We start from the raw sequence: 19,414 nt of genomic DNA on the forward strand, positions 1-19,414 counted from the left end.
AGCGGGGCGGCCCCGCGAGCAGGGCCGGGCGCCGGCGCCGCTCTCGCCGCCGCTTCTCGGCGCGGGTAGCTCGGGTTCGCGGGTGGCGGCGTTCCCCTGCCGGCGGTGTGGTGGCTGGCCGCTCCGCACCGCCACAGCGCGCCGGGCCGGGGTCCCCCCCCCGCAGAGCTGGGTAGCACCCACTTAGCCCAGACTGACGAACGGGGGAAAGTCGGGGGCGGTTCGAGCACATGGCAGCACCTCGAGGAATTCCGGGSTGAGAAGCCCCTCCTGCCCTGCGTGCGGGGAAGGAGGCAGCGCTGGCTGCGCCTTGGAGACCGCAGCRCGCTCTGAACCGAGCTTGTAGCGGAGTCCGGAGTACTCGGCCCTTGACGTCCTTTGCTTAAAGTGCTGCTGGTGTTTTTACTTTTTTGCCCCGTGAAAACAAACACACAGAAAGTTACTGATAGGATGTTTTGCAGAACTGCCAAAATAGGAAAYGATGTACGTTTTTTTCCAGTAGTATTAAGAAACGAAATTAAAAGCCATGGAAATTAAAAGCCTGCAGACACCTGCCGCAGATGCCGGCACAGCAAGGTGGGCTGGCAGATCCAGCCTGGGTACGGCCGGGCTTTGGCTGCCGGGGGGCAGCCGGAGCGGCAGTGAGCCTGGGGATGGCAACAGTGACAATGAGATGTCAGGTGCTCTGGTTTAGCAAGGTCACACAGGCTGCAAACTGAGAACACAGCAGCCCCTGAATGCAGTTGTAGGCATTGAAAACTGGAGGCAAAAATGCCGTAAGCAGCAATCTGGTATAACAGCAGAGCACTAGACACTAAACACCTGGGATGAAAACGGACTCAGCTTTCATGCCAAATATTTTTTTTCCCCTAAGGTACCTGCTTAAACCTCTTTGAAATTTATCAAGAGATGGAACATGAACAAATGGAAACGATGCAATGAGAAACATCCCTTCTTACTGGCATACATCCTACTTTACAGTGCATTGCTGTCAACAGAAATGTATTTATTCATAAAAATCTTAAAAGAATACTTATTGTGAGGTCTTCACTCCTTTCACAGAAATGAAAAATGTAATCCAAGACCAGTGTAGATCTTCCTCTCCCTAAGCAACTGCCACTGCTTGATATCTTGGGGAGGAAGGTGAAACTTTGACATGCCCTGAAAGGTGCCACGTTTACGTTGGCCTAGACCAAGTGAATGCCGGACACGCAGSCGTCGTTGGACGCTTGCCCGAGAGCCCCTCTAGTTGGTCCTGCAAAGCCCCAGCTCGTGCACCAGTGCGAATGGCAGCTTAGGCAGCRTAAGCACCACTGACCCTTACCAGACACGCTCTGTTTGCACGTGAAAAAAATACGAGGGCCGAGCTGAATTCTTTCCGCCTTTACATCACAACCTATAACTAAGGACTTGCAGGTCAAATTATACTCAGTGTTACGTGTTATATAACTCCACTGACCTCTGCAAGTTTAGAAAGATGTCACTGAGAATCTGCTTCCAACGCACATGATGGAACAAAATCCAGCTTGCGTTGTGCTCTCTCTCTCTCTCTCTCTCTATGTATTCAATCTGGATAGCAAGCAAGCCAGCAAATAAATATTTGTGCTACTGAAGTAAAAAATCAGCATATCTAGTCCTAAATATACACAGGGCACAGATCTGCTGAGCAAGACCATGACATTTTACATAGGCACTTTCCAAAGTTYGTCTGTACATTCAGGCTAGTTTTCTGAATGTGAACAATTACAGTATTCTCCAAGTCATGTGAAAAGAARCAAAAAACAGGCAAAAATTGCTCCATTTATTTGAAGCAAAAGTAAACCTGTGGTCTAATACTGACAATCTGCATGTCAAGATGTTAAGCACATTACAGCAGCAAACACTACAGAAACATGCATGGTTCTTTGAAACTGTGGCATAAGGTATCAGATGAAACTCGAGTAAAGAACTACATCTTTTAATCATACTGACAGAAAAAAAAAACAGTTGCTAGGATATACAAGAAAGAACTGTGAAGAATATTGAAAATAATTAAAGAAAGCATTAAACATCTGGAAAAGTAAGACCAGATGATGCACCTTCTTCTGTATCCGCAAACTAAAGAAAGATTGTTTCTGAGCAACTTGTGATTATTAACAAGAGCTGCTCAAGACTAAAAAACCTGTCCAAGGGAAGGCGTAATAAGATGGATAAGAACAAGATTTTTTTGCTAAATTTAGTCTGAGATGCAAAAATATTCTATTAAAACATTCAATTATGATAAAGTAAAAGTGCTTTATTTCTATTAATATATGAATACTACAGTAATCTGAGGAACATGAGTGTGCTTTAAATTCTGGTTAAAATGACACCGTATCAGTACATCCTCAGTACACCTATAAGTATACCTATTTTGCTGACAGATCCATGCCACAGATCTGCAAATCAGCAAACCAGAAGCAAAGCTCGTCATTAAGCTTTAATGACGACCTTATTCAGGTGGAAGCACAAGACGGTGGTGGGTTGGTTTCAGCCTACAAGAACTCGTTCTGCCAGTTTTGCTGTGAGGACGAGGACGGGGAAGGGGAAGTGGGAAAGCCCCAGCCACAAAGCGAGGGAACCAAAGGTACCGTCATGCTGTGCAGAAGGACAAAGAGTTTTGGACAGGACYGAGAGTTTTGGACAGGACYGAGAGTTTTGGACAGGACYGAGAGTCAGCAGAGCCTAGTTTGACATTTGGAAGATCCTATTTAACCGTGGTATCAGCTAAGGTTGGAGGAAGAAAGCGTTACTGCCTTCCTAGGGAAGTCGGCAGGCGAGGGAGAGAGGTCTAGACCTCTCGGGGGACAGCGCTGCAGCACATYGCTTCTCCACAAAGCAGCAAGACAATTAAAGCGAGGAAATAAGTATACATGTCTTAGATGTCTTAGTTAAGGTAGGTATTATCCTAAAAATAACAAAGCAAAGATAACCACATGTTAAAAACACAGGAAAACATATTGAGGCTTTTCTGCCCGGGGGCTGCAGCGTGCCCGAGCAGCTGCGGATCTCGGAGCAACGCTGCCYGGCAGGCCCCGGGCGCCCGAGTCGCCGCGCGCCCCTTCGAGGCGGGGGGCGGACCGCCTGGCCCCAGGAAGCCCCACGACGGAGCGCCAGCCCCGGCCCGGCCCCGCGTTGCGGCGTGCAACAACGTGCTTCGAATCGGCGATTTTTTTGCTCTTCCAACAGAARCTTTTCGGCGGGCCACGCTGCTACGCCCGCTCGTTCCACGGCGGGAGCGCAGCGGGTGCCGCCCCCAGGCTCTCGKCCGCCCGAGCGGGCGCCCTGGAATCCGACGTCCTCCGCGGTGCCAGGAGACCCGGGGCGGCCCCGAGGCCCCGCCGCGCACCCGAGCGAGGCACTGGGGAGCGCTTGCATGCCGACAAGCGGCGAGCTCTGGCGGAGGGGAAATGTTTTAGGGCCCGGAGCACAGGAACACAGCTAGAACATGACCCAGTTTTTTAGTCCCCAAATCTTCTCTACGTAATAACATGATTTACTGCTGCGCTGCTCCGAGTTCGCTGCAAGGTCTCTTTCTTTGGCCTCCAACAGCCCAGTCACAGGGTAATAATCCTTGTAGCTTGGCCTGTAGTTCGGGATCTCACCTGATTTATCACGGTGCTGCTGGCGTTYACAAAGGAGGGTGACCCGACGCAGGCGCCTCCCGGGCAGGCGGCCGGGTCCCCAGCGTGGGCACCGACCGGCTGGTGGAAAGTGCAGCAAGGCTGCAGGCAGGTTTGCATCAGACCGTGGAGAAAATGGGGGGAAAAAAAAGAAAGAAAAGAAACGAGTGCTGGCAAAACTCCTAACCCTGGGATTTTCTGTGGAGCTGCTGAGCTAAACGCTTGGATGAAACCCGGCGGGCACGGACCTCCTGAAGCTCGGATGCCTTCTCGAAACCCGCAGCCTAACGAAAACCCCGAGCCCGCGCTCTCGTGCTCGTTCGCTTGGCCGCGCGCGTAGGGATSGGGGAGCTCTCGCTGGCCGGCAGCGAGTCGCAGCGCGGGAGAGCAAGGGCGGGCGTCTTCCCAGCGCTCCTGCTGGAAGAGGAACCGCCTAACTCGGAGCTGGCAAGAGCAGGACAYGAACCAACGCTCTTGGGAGGGCGGGCGCGAAAGGACCCCTCAGCTGTGAAAATCCTCGCTCCTACTTCACAGAGATGCTTCGTATCCAAAAAGCGATCGACGGCACTGGGTTTGATTCCTTAAAGATTCAAATAAAATAAAYCTGATTTCTAACTATTCTTACGACTGCCGAACAACCGATGCAGTAACCGCCGCCAGGCGCCGCGAGGAACAGACGCTTCGGGGTGGGGGGAGAACTGTGAACGGCGAGTTAAAACCAAAAAGCAGCGCAGAGCCCCGAGGCCTTCGGGCTTGGGAGGAGGCGCCCAAGGCGGGGAGGAGGAGGAGAAGGAGGAGGAGGAGGAGGAAGGCTGCCCGCGGGGAGCGGGGCGGCTGGACGGGGCTCACGCAGGGACACGCGCCCGAAGGCGGACGAGAGCGCACCAAGAAGGACGCTTCCTCTCCACCCTTCCCTGAAGGCGCCAAGCTTGGATCCCCCGTGGGAAAATAATTAGTTAGTGGCTTATGGGCACCACGAAAACCCTCCCGTGCGGCTTTTAAATGCGAATCCGAATTCCTGGCGCCGGGCGCCTCCTCCTCCAGCTGCTGCCCGCGCCCCAGATCTGCCGCTGCGGCCGCCGAGCAGGTCTGCCGGCGGGCAGGGCGCCGAGGGGACGCTCCTGCTCGCCGCCAAGCGGAGCCCGCCCGCCCGCAACCACCCTGCATCAACACCTTCAGCTCCGCAACGCCAGCGACACCTCCGAGGCGGACGTGCAGGACGAAACCAGACCCGCTACAGGCATCTTCTGAAGGATTAAGGGGACCGGTGACCGCTTTCAGGTACCTTTGCAGGTGGCCAGGCGGGAGGCACCGGCCGCCTACGCCGAAGGGAGACCGGCACGCAGTTCACACCGCTGCTCCACAGGCTACGCGCAGCTCCCTTTTCCTCTCTGAAACGCAAAGGGGAGAAACACRAGAGCCAGCCAAGAGAGGTTAGTACAGGAGGGAAGAGCAGCTCCCAAGCTCGTCCGGAGCAGAGCGTTCGCGTGCTGCGCTAGGCAGCTCTCGGGCATCTCTCCACAACCCAACAGCCAAGCTTCACTGCTCCCTGGCATGCGGAACTGGGAAGCATGAACCAGCCTTGTCCGTTGCTGTCAGTTAAGGATTAATTAAGGTTGTTTTTGAGACCAGTGTCCAGCCATGTGCCTGGTTATACCTGCTGGTGGGAAAGAGCTTTCTGCAAGCAATAGCTTCTCCTGCAACGTGCACGGACTGGTGGGGTTTCTTTATTTTGCGCTGATCTTTACCTGCACCCGGATTTGAACGGTGGTGGGATCTCTGTTCTTGGAGCTCGCAGACATCCCGAGAAGCAAGCAAAGCTCTTCTGTGCTTCATTTTTATTTCTGTCCCAAGAGAGATGCCATTCCTCCACAGCCTCCAGTACCCAGGCACCTGGGAACGAAGGGCCRCGTTCTCCCATGTGCTACGACGTAGATCAAACACGAACACTGAAAGTCCACCTCAAGCTCCCCCAGGGTGGCTCGGCTGGAGAAAGGCTATTGCAGTATTAGCCTACCCAGGTAACGGYGAGAACAGCCAGAGCAGCCACAGGGATCACGTCCGCTTCTGTTCGGGCTCTGTGGCGGGAGAGGCCGAGGGTAGACAAGAGCAGCTGAAAGCAGAGTTAAATATACACATGATGCTAGAACCCCCCATATCACAAATGCATCTTGCACCTTCCCAGCTAACAAAGGAGCCAGGTCCTCTCCAGGAAAAMACATCAGTACCTCCAGTTTGGAGGTCAGAAGCACACTGGAGCAGGCAGGCCCACGCAGCAAGTCCAGTTCCGATCTGGATTTACCTTGCACTAAGCCACAGGGTAACAGGGGCCTTTCGAAAATGCTCCAGTGTTCTGTGCATGGAATATTAGGGGCAGGTTTCTGCATCTGCAAGGTAGTTCTCCAGCTTTCTCAGCTGTTCAGAAGACCACCTCAGCTAACACCCACAGCACCAAGCTGTTCAAATTTGTAGGGTTCCCTCCCCCTGCTAWTTTTAAGCCTCTGAAGTTAGATTTCTGCTACACCTTCGAAGAGCCACTCGGCACGACGAACAAACAAGACATTCAAGATCAGCTACACGACAGCCATCTTAAAACTCAAGTACCAATCTTAAGCCTTGTTGGCACAGAACTGAGTAAAGCAGATGTTTCCCGGACTAGAAGAAAGATAAATAAATCAGGAGTCCATACTATATTCTTAAATATGGTTTAATACTCTTCTCCATTTCTGTACATCACAACACCAAGATATCACTGCTTGGGATCTCTCTGCAGAGGCTATATAGTATGCGAAGGCTAGGATTTTTCACCCCCGTTTAATGTGTTTGTATGTGTAAGTGTAATACATATCAGTATATATTGATATACACATCAATATATAATGCAATATATATCACTGAAGAGAACACATTGATTAAAGAAATACAAAAATTTGGCATCATTTCCAAACTTAAATAGTAAAAATAAAAACTACAAAAAGGAGCTGCATACCCTAATGTATCATGTGAAACAACAAGCAGTATATTCAAAAATGTAAATTTACATCCAATTTTTCTGGTCTTGTCATGTCACATTAGACCCATTTACAATGGCAAAATCCAGAACATACCGCTTCGAAGGCCACAAACTTGCTCAAGCTCGGGTTTGTGCAAGTCTGTGGCAGACCCAGTCACCTTCTATGAGAGATTCCAGCTTTGATGTGAAAATGACAGCAAAGCCATCTGCCAGGTTATAAATCAGGGTTACAAATTATATTGCTCACAATGACGATAATTTTGGACCTCAAAGTACAGTGTGGCAGAAGTTTTAAGACAAGCTCCCCCTCCATTCAAGTGAAACAGGATTAYTGGAAAGATAGGCTGATATGCAACTTGGGAACAGAAGCTGCTTTCGACTGATGCACTAGGAGAGACAGAGCTGGTGAAAAACAGAACTACCAGACACTAAGCTGTCAAAGTGCCCGTCAGAGAACCCAATAACCCAGAAAAAGAAGGAAGATCTGTGCATTATTTCGTGCCAATGTTAACTTTACCCTCTGCCTGCAAGACCATCTGAAAAACCCTTCGCCACTGCTAGTAGTTAGCGATGCATTCTATATAGCAGGCATGACGAGAAGCTTTCTCGAGTCTTGATGCAACCAGAAGTTAACCCATAGAGGGTACATTAGAGTTCAGCATCAGATTTACAGGCCACTTGTTGAGCCAACATGACAAACCTCCTTAGTGCYGGGAAATGGATGTCGCAGTGGGTTGTGCTAATGTTCAACATATTTAGTATTAAATGCTCCAAATGCACCAGTACTAAGGCTTCAGTCAAGGACTCCACTTGTTTCCTGTAAAATACCCGCTTCCATTGAAGAACTGTGGGTTCAATCAAATTCACATAATCAAGGAAACCTTACGCAGTCCTAAAGCAAAAAAGAAAAACTTATCAAGGAACAAAACAAAGCAAAGTGTACCTTACTTCACTTAAATTGCATGTTTATTTTTGTAAAGATTGAAAAAAAAAAACTGAAGGCTGCACCGCTCAAATCCAAATTAAGCCTAAGACTTCAGCAGCATTTTCATTGCAATCAATGAAGTGCATTCCCTAGTTAAGAGCAGTACTTCTGCAAATAGCTTAGAGTACATTTGGCTGGTAAGCCTCCCCAAACCATCTGAATTTGCAAGCCACACCTTGTAAGCTAGCACTCTAGGTAAGTGCCTTCTCATTCTTTCGAAGAGAATGAATRGCTCCAATTTTGTTAAGTTTCTTCTTCTGCAGTCTAAGCTGAGAATGCCATGTAAATGGGTCATGTCGCTGCAAAATGCAGCAATTGATTTCTCCAATCAAAGTAAAAAGAAACAAACCAGTAGGATCTTACTTCTATTAATTTTCGAAGGAAGAGGTTTACAGCAGTTAATGCATCATGAAGGTTAAAAAAAATCATTTTCATAAAATACAAGAGCAACCAATTTCACCATTGAGTAAAAGTAAAAACCAGGATTCTTTTTAAATTAGTCCAAAGTGGCATATAGGAACTTAGTAGTTTGCTGCTGTACTGACACTATGACAAATCAAAGTGTAGGGTTTTGCTTTTTTAAATCCAATGCTTGTGGATCAAGTTCTGGAAATGTTCCAATTCTAAGGCAGGGATCTGTTGTGTTTTCCACCATGAGTTTGCTCCTTGGGTTGGATGCTGGAGGGGCGAGGCACGTTTTGCCGGACCCAGGTCGACTACCTAGTAGTCATCAAGGTCAAAAAATTCATCGTCTCCTCCTTGGTATTCCATTCCCTGGAAGTCCACTCGGTACCGCAAGATACCTGGTTAAAAAGAGAGAGAAAAAAAAAAAAAACACAAGCACACTTTAGTTTTTTCGAAATTCAGAAAGCTAGAAAGGCACTTAAAGCAGTTTGAGCCCTCACACAAACGCACTGCAGTCTCTGCAAGCCAGCCGTTCCTCAATTAAGTTTTCAGAAGCTGACTTACCACTTGGTTTGTAAGACAGGCTCAGCCTACGATGGTTGACAGCAGACACTCACACTCAGCTATAGGATACTGCCACATCCATGTTGGCCTGGTAACTTATTCCCAAAAGGATTGAACACCTACTTGCCCAGTGTAGGGTAGTTTTCTGCTGGCAAAGCTGAGCCTATTCTGGGAGCACTGTATCTCCAAAGAAAGATTATACCAGGAACAGATCATTTGTCCTGATATAATTGCTCAGACTAGGCAGTGGCTCCACTTCAAGGCCAAATAGCTAAACTCAGAGGGCAGCTGACATTKAAGCAAACTTTTAGAAGAGAATACAAGCAATGCCTAGTGGCAATCTTCCTGGACTCTTTTTTCCCCCCCTTCCAACCCAGGATTCCAGGAAGCCTTTACACCTGGGAACATTTGCCTAGGTTAAACGTATTCAAGTACAGCCTTTTAAGACTACAGGGACTGGAGCATTGTAGCAAACAATCCCACCAGGCAAAAAGATTGGATCTGGCAGATTGATAAAGGCTCCTGGAAGTCTAAACCCTGAAAACAGAAACCTTTTGTTCCACATGTAGCCAAACTACTCAAGCTCATGTCCTACTGATTGGTGTCCTTTGCCCCCCTATAAATCTTTATGCAATAATTCACCTCTATTTCACATCCATAAAGCTAGACATAGGAAACGTTCAGCTAATCCAGAGTTAGACGTGCTGATTGTCTAGCAGCAGTTGGCTTATCAGTAAATAAGCAACAGTATTGTTATGGGATCATTTGTCTGGAGAGAAAAGGATTTGCAGCGAGCGTCTTTGCTCTACTCTGATACTGATTTTTATCAAACTGAAGAAGCAATTACCTGCACCACTGTCAGACTTGGCTGATTTTGCCCAGTGAATTCAAGAGAAGGACTCRGTGATTTCAGAAGCCTCACTTCTCTATGAAGTTGGGCTAAAATACTTTGCTTTGAAAAGAAGCATAAAACAGGGTGTGGGGGTAGAAGTAGTATGGAGACACTCTGAGGGGCAAGCAACAGATATCCAATTGCTTCAGAAGTTAGGCTAGTGTTTGTCAGACCACTTCTACATAGCAAAGCATATTCCATAAAACAACTGTGGAGAGACAGCGCAGGCAGTTTAAGGCCTCTCTGAAATTCAGCAGCTGGAAAGACACAGTCTGTCCTCTGTGCCCTCTGAAGGGCAACATGATCAGGAAAGCGCAGCCTGAGTGACAGCTGCCTAACATGCAGAGTCCTCCTGCTGAACGTGGTTCCCCCATAACTCYCCTGCAGACTCCTAATGAACACAAATTTCTTACACGGGTATCATGACTAGTAGGAGTCAGATTTGTCTGGTTCTCTGCTCGTGTCAGCACTAGTTTAATCAAACCAAGCGTTAGAAAAAATGCGTGTTTTTCTCCTGTGGTTTACCTCCGATTCCTCCAAATCCTTTCACAAATTGGGATCCTTCCTGTGATTTGTCTGTAACAATTTCCAATGTTGCTCCAAATTTCTTGTAGTTATTTGCAAACCACTCCAGAAGGGGCATACTTTCTATCAGTTCATGTTCTTGGCCAGTCTATTAAGACATTTGAAGGGGAAAAAAAAAGTTACAGTCATTGCATGTTAGTTACTGAAAAAACTCGCACCAAAAGTTGTCTTCYGCTTAATGGACACGAATAGTGTCTTTTCTGTCACAAGACAGACACCTCCCTTCACGCTTTGTGGGCTGGAGCAATCTGACACACTTGCCAGGGTCCAGGTGGTAGGCATTCCTGATACGAGTGTATCAGACAAGTGCTGGCACAAGTACAGGAGTCCTGCTGCTAAGAAACTAAGGTGTTGACAGGTCTTGTTTTGGGCTTCGATACTATGCAGTTTAGTGTAGGAAAAAAAAATAGCCTTATTTGTTCTGCTGCACTGTCACTTCATGCCACATCCTTTAGTTTTTACTGTTTTAGACATCACAGCAGGTGACACTGCAATTCCTCTGTGCACAGAAGGAACTGGCAATTACTCTATCGGGAAGAGCAGCAGCTGGAAATGGCACCTCTAGTGGTCACGTTAGGGGGAGTTCACCAACCTTTTTGTAAGGGGCAACTTTTTCTCAGCTTACACTGCAGTAAAAATAATGAGGAATTGCCCTGTCAGGGTTCGCTGACCTTTACAGGCAAGAAAGCCAAGAACAGTGGATGCCAGATCCACACTTYAAGTATCTAGAAACAAATACTTCCTTTCGCTTAAACCTGTGTAATAGTTTTGATCGTCACAGTTCTTTTGCACTGACAGAATCGATGCACAGACAGCAGGAAGTAATGGTTTGGGACCTTAGCCTGCAGAATGCATAGTGGATATCAAACTCTTCTAGTAGGTGGTTTGATGGTGGTCAAAGACCCCTTTCTTGTTGTCACTTCAACTCACTTACATGTCCCAGATCAGCAGCAAGAAAATTAGAGATAAGCAAGGCTAGGATCCAGGGAGTACACCGAATATGAGCAGAAGCCACAGAGTGCTCTCTCAAAGCCTCATCTGAGWGAGAGGCAGGTCATCACATTCACGTGTTTACAACAAACTAAGCTCAGTGCTGCACCAGCACACTGAGAATGAATCTACAAAACCCCAAAGATGAAATACCTCTTTATCTGTGAAGTGGGACTTATCTTTCTCTTGCTCTGGTGTCAAATACAGGATCTTCTCCTCTGAAAAGGAGAGAAAAAAAGAACAGTATTAGGTTGGATGAGACTGCCAGAAGTAGGTTAAAAACAGCAGGAGCCCAAGGACAACCAGTAATTACAGCTCACAGGGCACGGTCATCGACAATGCCTTCTCTTACAGCTGAAGTGCTGTGGGAATACGGGAAACTGAACCAGGCACGTAAGAAAAGAACAACTGTACTGCGCAACGTGTGTCCGTCCGCCCCCCCCCCAAAAAAAAGAAAAAGCAACCCCCTCAAATAAATACAGGGGGGAATAAGCCATGTAGGGCCAGTAGGAATTTTTCTTTCTGGCTAGTAGAGTCAAGTCATTCTCCCCTCAGATGCACGAGTGTCACATTTATACRCACACAACTGAAAGGCAGGTTTGATGCCAGCTTTGTGACAAACTGCCACCCCAGCACTGCAATTCCCTCTCTGCAGAGGAAGCTTCCTAGCTTCACAGTTTCCTCCAGAGCAGCAGGGAAGCTGCAAGTTAGTGACTTGCCTATACAACATCTCCTTGATGAAGTCCTTACAGATCTACTTASGCAGTTCTCCCAGAGTAATCTGTCCAACTGATATGGCTTAGATGTTAATCCCCTCACAGACCTTTCAGTCTCACAGAAGCACCACGTACCCTCTGTGCCTTGGCAGTGCAGAACGTATCTCATGATATCCAGATTTTCATAGACTATCAGTATCTCTACTGCTCCCATTTCTAAAGCTTTTAGTGTATCTTCAACACCAAAACAGTACTTCCCYGTGTCCTGGCTGATTTCATCGAAGTATCGTCCTGCAGTCAGGATATAAAGAAACAGATTGTCACAAACACAGATCAAGCCACTTGGATTTTAAACAAGCCTAATCTGAATGCCCCCCCCCCCGCCTCCCCAAAAAACCAAACACACCTACCACTGAAAAGGGAGACTGCAGTGTTACTGAAGGGAACAAGGGATCTGACAACATATCAAAGCATGTAATTCAGAGGATTCACTGCCAGAAAAAAAATCAGCTCAAAACACTGCCTGCCAGGGTCTTGTTTCATTTAAAAGCTTAACTTAGCTATGCAACAATCATTGGACTAATCAACAAGCAGGCACTATTTACCTTTATTCCCTTCGTCAGTTTAGGATAGCTGCTGTTACTATTGCCCTCTCGCTACGTTTTCATATTAGTGAAATGTGGCTGCTAAGTGTCACACAAGGGATCACTTCTATTGCCATCTTAAAACAAAGAAAATCTTAACTCATATCTTGCTGAAGATGCAAGGGATCAGAGGAGATTTCCTCTTTCCACCTCAGCTTCACCAGATGGCCTGAAATCAAGGCAATTTGATGAAAGGATAAGAAACATCAGAGGAACATGGTGGAAAAAAAAAACTCCATGATATCACACTAAGTCCTCCAGCAACTGAGATGGTGTCTGGAGAATAAAGTATCACTAGAAGTTCTATTGTGTCCAACTCTGAGGTCATTGCAAGGCTGAGCTAGCATGCAGGCACTACCAGAAGGTCTAAAGGAAGATGAATGGGTTTGATCAACAGTATTTGATTCAGGAGAAAGCTAAACATGCAGTCATATACCTATTAGTTTCTTCTCTTGAATGAATTTCACATTGGAGAGGACCTCAGTTGACAATTCAATTGCTTGATTAAATCCATTTTCTCCTCCATATGAAATGTCAACTAGTTTGAGCACTTTGGATTGCAACCGCTAAACATGAAAAGAGACGAGGTTAGCAGTCTATTACACAGCACTGCCAGAAAACCACTTTGTAACCCGCACAAGAATAAGTACCTGGCAAGAGTCACAGCATTAATCTATTTTACTTCACTCGTAAGCACAGGTTCCAAGTCAGAGGGACCTCAAAAGGCTTAATATTGAAGCACAGCACTCAGGCAACAGGGGCAGACAGATTATGTTTAGTGGAGTTTAATTCCACTAAAGCCTCTACTTCAGATTTTTGAACCCAGAGAACACAAACACCAGTTCTAAACCAGTGAGGACAGATTTCGTAGTAACAGTGTTACTAAGAAAATGAGATTTTACCTCCTTGCTAGAAGGTACTAGGGAAGGGAGGCCCCTTTAGGACACATCAGATTTGATACTTCAATCAAATCACTTTAGACACCAAGTTTACATTCCTCTTCAGACGCTTCTAATAGAGGCACTGCTAATATCACCACGTTACTACTGACGGCTGAAAAATTTGGGCTTTGCTTAGAAAAGAACACTCACCTGATCAAACATGTCAGATTGACTTAATTCAGTTTTGAAGTCAGCTGATCCAGCTAGAACAAGACCAGCCACGTTCACCTTGTCACCGGAAATGAACAGTTGCACAGCCGTCTCTGCTACCTTCCTTACATAGTTGTGTCGTTTTTCCATTCTCAAACGAGCAAAACGCAAGGCAGATTGACCTCCTCTACCTTTAAGAGAGAACAGATGTGAGGCAGCAATTTGTGAGGCAGCAATTTGGAAGACGTTTCTTTTCTAGGAGGTTATTAGAACATGGTCCCAACTGGGCCTGGAGTAACTGAAGCCAAAGGCAGATGCAGTCTTCTAAATTAGTTTGCCACAAGCAGAGCTAGGGGCATTCAGTGAAACACCAAATGAATAGAGTGCTCATTCACAGCAAGAGACTTTTTTCCATACATCCCACAGAGGGAAATATGTTTTTCAAAGACTCACTATAGCCCTCTCTATAGAAAATGTGCACAGACGTCCAAAACTTTTCATATCCTGTACCTTCGTTAAATGCCATTTCCTTCATTACACTGCCTGGCATACCCTTTTCGCTGATGCAACGTATTCTGGCAGACACACTGCTGGGTTTAGCTTACTGGGGAGACATTCCTATTTCATTTTCTCCCATCCCAGTCTACATCAGAGAAGGATGGTAAAACAGGAATAGCTAACAGAATTCTCTGAAGTCAATATACAACACAGCATCACATAACGGAACCAGAGTTTTGCTTGGTCCATTAAGCTTCTGTGCTTTTTGCAAGGAACAGGTTACTGCTTTTCAATGTGATTTGCACACAACACCACGAGATGCAAAATTTAAGGACACTATCAAGTGGTATTACTACTTGCACTAGAGATCTTTAGTAAAGGCTGTTCCAAAACCAAATAAATGGGCAAGTGGGCCAAGCAAAAAAGAGTCACTAAGGTCAACTGCACATTTTAATTCAATTAATCTTGTCACAAGGCTCAAACTATGAGGCTTTGCTGGCAGACTTCAAGGGAACAAGCAGCTGAGTTTGGTTAAACACCTACAGCTGAAGTTTCCTGCTCTTCTACCCCCACACCCCATCCTATCATCTGCTGCTGCAAAAAGTTTAGAGTCACTAATGCGTTACCATGCTTCTTTGGAAGATCCACAGTGAATTTGTGCAGGACTTCTCTTGTGTTTCCTTGAAGGGTTCCAAAGAGTGCACCGCTACCATCTATTACAATAAAGCCAAACTTGCTGTCGTCAGAAAGCAGCGCTGTAAGAGCCTGAAACAGCAACAACGGTGTCAGCATAAGCATTAGTTTATCAAGGTTCAGAAAGATCAAAACACCTTTTTTCAAGTTTCTTGTTCTGAAAGACTACGAAGGACAATAAACCTCAAGGAAGTTTAACACAGTAGGTGACCGGTGCAATTTCTACCAATAAACTAAAGGAAAAGCAGCAGAATAAGGAGTCAAGAGTAACTGTCTCACACAGTTCTGCCAAGAARTGACAGGAAACTAACACTTAAGCTTGATAGCTATTTTCCCAGTATTACCAGCTCATCACTGGCAGGTGTAATAGCAAAACTCTAAAGAACAGCTCTGGAAAATACAAAGTGAAATGCATCACCTCTCCAGCTGGCAAAGCTGGAATAGTTGTTTTCCTAGCATTCCAGCCAGAAAGATCAGAACTTGCTTAGCCCACTGATCAGGCTATTTGTCAATTAGGTTTTATTCTACAAAGCATCAATATAGCCTGACTTTCCACTTGCCAACAAATACTGTTTTGCTATGCTTGCTGACTTCAGAGAAGTCCCAAAGGCAGAAGGATGAACTCCCCTGGGCAATGACAAATTCAGCCTTACAAAGCAGAATGAAAACTGTCCTGTGAGTAACTAGCTATAGAGAAGATAGCTATAACATTTGCTGGAAAATGCAGTTATCCTTCAACTACCTTCTCTTTAAGGCTAAACTCATTCCATCAGGTGGTTCAAGCCAGCTAAAAATTAAAGGACTGCTCGCTATCAAGGGCTCTAAGTATCTTTTGACAAATATCTGCTTCCAGCTGGACTTTGGGGAAGAGACATAAGACTACTTAAAGGGCCACTGCAAAGCACATTTAGGACCGATCACAATTTCCCGCCCAGAGCCAGTTCTGGTGTTACGGGACATTGCCTGATACCCAAATTCTACACCTGCCCTTTAGAGGGAGTTCTGGCAGCTCTAGCTGAGCCTTTAGCCTCCAGACTAGGAGGCTCATTCAGCAACCTCACACTGCTGTTCACCTACATACACTCAATTAAACACAACAGCAAGAATCCTCTTCCTGATGTTATAACCACAGTGGCAAAAACCAACCAGCAGGGTAGAACATTTGTCCAGTTACAGGTAGTTTTAAGTCACTGGTTCTTAACAGTGATGGTGTTGGTTTATACCACAGGACCTTTACCTGCCTCCTTGATCACTGGACTGAATGGAAAGAGTAAGACAGTCATCTTTATCCAAAATCCACACAACCAAGTCTATGACTTTCAAGCTTAAAAGGAACAGGCACTGAGGCTTAATAGAATCTACTGGCCAAAATAAATATTTTGCATTAATTCCCTAGCAGTGGGATGAATGAGAGAAGGAAGTGGCATATTACTTGGCACTGTCCCAGTTAACAAGATGTAATGTAAGCTGTGTGACTGGGACAATCGCTCAAGCCAAGGTATCAGAATAAGTCATTGTAAATCCTACCATTCAGACACACATATCAAGGCTCATATCCCTCTTGGGAAGTTACTTCAGTTTCATACATGCAGTAAAATATCTACAGGAAATCTTATCAGACATCATTGCCAGGCAACAAATGACTACAGCTCGCATGTTCTTGATTCCATCTTGTTTTACTTGAGTATYCAATGATCAGTGATACCCAGTTTCCCCTTCATCAGTTCTATGCCAGCAATTCCACTGTTCTACCTGTCAAGTAAACAAGGGCCTATTGCTTTTATATTTTGTTCTATCAACCAGGGCTGAGTTTCTTTCCAGCTTCGGCCGGAAGCAGAGGATCACATCCTTTTTCTGCTCCTTTACATGTCCTCATTTTCATATGAAATCTGTTGCTATTACTAAGTCCTAGCTGTATAATGGGAACTACTGCTAGAAATGAGATAGTAACAGACAAATGTGGACTCCAGCACTAACATCTTCTCATTGCTTGAGATTGAGATATAGTATGCTTTTACAGCTAAGTTTGATTCTGTAGTGCAGACAGTATTAAGTAAACTAAGACTGTATCCAAAAGAGACAGGAGAGCACCCAGCACATGGAGAAAGGTGCTGTCAGTAAGTCACATTATTAATAGTAGTCATTATCACAAATTCCTCTCAAGTTATTGCAATTCTTGCTGAGCAATGCTATGCACCAGCAAGTGGGTGTTTACAGCTGCCTCCWGGGAACAGCCCACAGGGCAGCARGGTTTTTGTATACAATCAGTGCCCCGAAGCAGGAGCTGCAGCCAAGACCAAATTAATCCCTTTCCTGGTGAGACAGAACACAACTCACTGCCCTACTGCCATCCACCCACTGGCAACAGCTGCTGGCACAAATATTTCCCTTACAGGTGCACCTCTCCCCCYGACCCAGCTCCCTGGTATATCCCTTGCCTTCACTTGCCCACACACATGGGCTCAGCAGAGCTTTCAAGAGCTCTATCTCTAGGTAGATAGAGGCTGCTCCCAGTTTCAGGCACTCCTGGCAGATCTAGGATGCACTGGGACTGGGATTTCATCCTTGCTGGGGAGACAGAATAGGAAGGTATCTCACACCTGTGGAACAAACATCCCTTTCTGCCTGTATTCCTGCCCTTTGAAACCCAGGATTAGGTCTCCAAAAATCCAGGCAGAACTACATCACTGAAGGCTGCAGCAAACMCGCACTTCAAACGTGAGGCGGTCAAGCCTCACTCCACACATTTACTGTAATGAACGTCATGGATATGAAATGTAGTCAAACACCTACAGCAAATAGAGACCTCTGCCCCTGCCAATAGAGCCAAAACAGACTTAGATGCAACAAAGTAGCTTCATGCAAACAAAAGGACTACTGTAATCCATATCAGTTTAAATATGTCTCAAAACTCTTCATTTAACTAAGTTAAGTAGATCCTGCAATTAAACACCAGACAGAAATAACCCCATCTTACTCTAGATAAATTATGCACATGCCTCATTTCTTGCACATGCCACAGTTCTTTTATCAAGAGTCTCAGGTAACACATTTGGTATCAAGATTGGTAACATTAATATTTTCTTGGCATTAAAGGCATAGCTTGGAATAAGATCTATGAGCCTCTAAGAATAAGCAAAAACCTGCTGCCAATTACAGAGACAAGCTCACGTCTGTGGGCTACACAAACTCAGCACTTACCAGCCGGGCCATGAAATCAGCTATAGCAGGAGTTGGACAATATCTCAACTCACAATGCCTTTCAGCAACTATCACACATTTCTGAATACTGGCCAGCCACAAGCCATCCAGTGGCTTCATCAACAAGGTCCCTTAATTAAAGCCCGCTGTTCTAGAGACTGTGGACCCAAGCAAACTAAGAATTGTTTCAGTGAGACTAGGAAAGAAGTTTGACTTTGACTCCTGCAAGACCAGTAGACATTAAGGAAATTTCTTACCTCTGTGTGGAATTTGTTGTCACACAAATACAGTGATGTGTTGATTGGTTTGAAAGGTTCAAAGTCAATGTTGACTTTCTTCTCTTTTCCTTCTTCTGTCACAATTGTTCCACAGTAAACAACCAGACCATTTGGAGGTACTAAAAAGGACACAATGTAATTTTAGATTACTGAGAAATATTGCAAACTATATTTGCAATAGCACCAGAAGCTAACTACCAGGATTTGCAACTTAACACAGTATTGAAATTGAAGTTCCCACATTCTTTACTTTGTCTGCCCCATAATTCCTTCCCAGGTCTCTGCAATAGAAAACTAATCCTAACTCTGAGATGGTGCACCTGCACTGAACAGCTTAAAGCACGAAACCAAAGGCAACCCAATATAACATTGATAGAAAGTTAAACTTGTTAAGAGCTTGCAAGCTTGCAGAATCTGCAAACAAGCCAAACATCCCCATGACACTTACAAAATGAACCATCTCAGTGAAGGTCACTTGCTGGAGTCAAAACAGTAGCTGTGAACCCTTTTCCTGCACTCATCTTTAACGGYCTGGGTCTATTCCCTCCCAAATGATTGCAGTTACATGCCATCAYATTTGCACTTATGTGCAAAGGCGTATCTAGTCCCAAGGACTATCCCTGAAGTAGTCGTCCATGGGCAACATACCTGGAATATCAGTGCAAAACAGCAGCACAGGCCAGCAGATTTGATTAGCACAAAACTGCTAAGACAGGAACTTAAGGATGCTTCCAGGTAAGAGACATTTGCCAGCATCCATATGAGCTAGAAGTTACCTTTGTTATAGAGTTTGAGTCTTTGCTGTACAGATGTAATGGCTCCCAGTACTGAAAGGCGATTCACTCGGGACTTAATGTTGGAGGCAGTGCCAAACTCATCCGCTAACATTTTTGCGACTCGCGAAATCTGGTCTTTGGGGGGAATGATCAACGATATCATGCTGGTACCATTGCTGAGAAAGGAAAAAAGAATCGTGAGCGGCCACCAGCTAAAGCATCGAGTGTATTCATACAACAGTCCACCCAACAATTCTCTCTCCTCCTCCCACCCCAATGGAGGCTTCACTTCACTGTTATCGGTGTAGTTCCCCTTTCTGCTGGACAATAATTGGGTGAGAAAAGAAAAGGAAACGGGCTCTTCGGAGGATTCTGACTCCGTAACCACAAGTTCAGGTTAGTTGCTACCAAGCTGTTTGCCTAATCTGAGATACTACTCTAG

The 19,414-nt window shown here is 45.8% G+C and overlaps 1 protein-coding gene across 1 annotated transcript; it reads right to left on the reverse strand.

Moving 5' to 3' along the window:
• Window positions 1–6,330: 6,330 nt before the first annotated feature.
• On the reverse strand, window positions 6,331–19,175 carry ETF1 (eukaryotic translation termination factor 1). The gene is made up of 9 exons (XM_085310353.1): window positions 18,973–19,175; window positions 18,176–18,315; window positions 14,651–14,789; window positions 13,527–13,717; window positions 12,872–13,001; window positions 11,927–12,082; window positions 11,229–11,293; window positions 10,026–10,173; window positions 6,331–8,442 (listed from the first exon to the last, which is right to left on the reverse strand). Exons 1-9 carry the CDS (start codon window positions 19,133–19,135, stop codon window positions 8,360–8,362), a joined length of 1,215 nt encoding a protein of 404 aa, XP_085166479.1. The 5' UTR covers window positions 19,136–19,175; the 3' UTR covers window positions 6,331–8,359.
• Between the last annotated feature and the right edge of the window lie 239 nt (window positions 19,176–19,414).

This window comes from Rhea americana, unplaced genomic scaffold (assembly GCF_003343005.1).
Source record: "Rhea americana isolate MKP2758 unplaced genomic scaffold, rheAme1 scaffold_318, whole genome shotgun sequence".
Classification (NCBI taxonomy): domain Eukaryota; kingdom Metazoa; phylum Chordata; class Aves; order Rheiformes; family Rheidae; genus Rhea; species Rhea americana.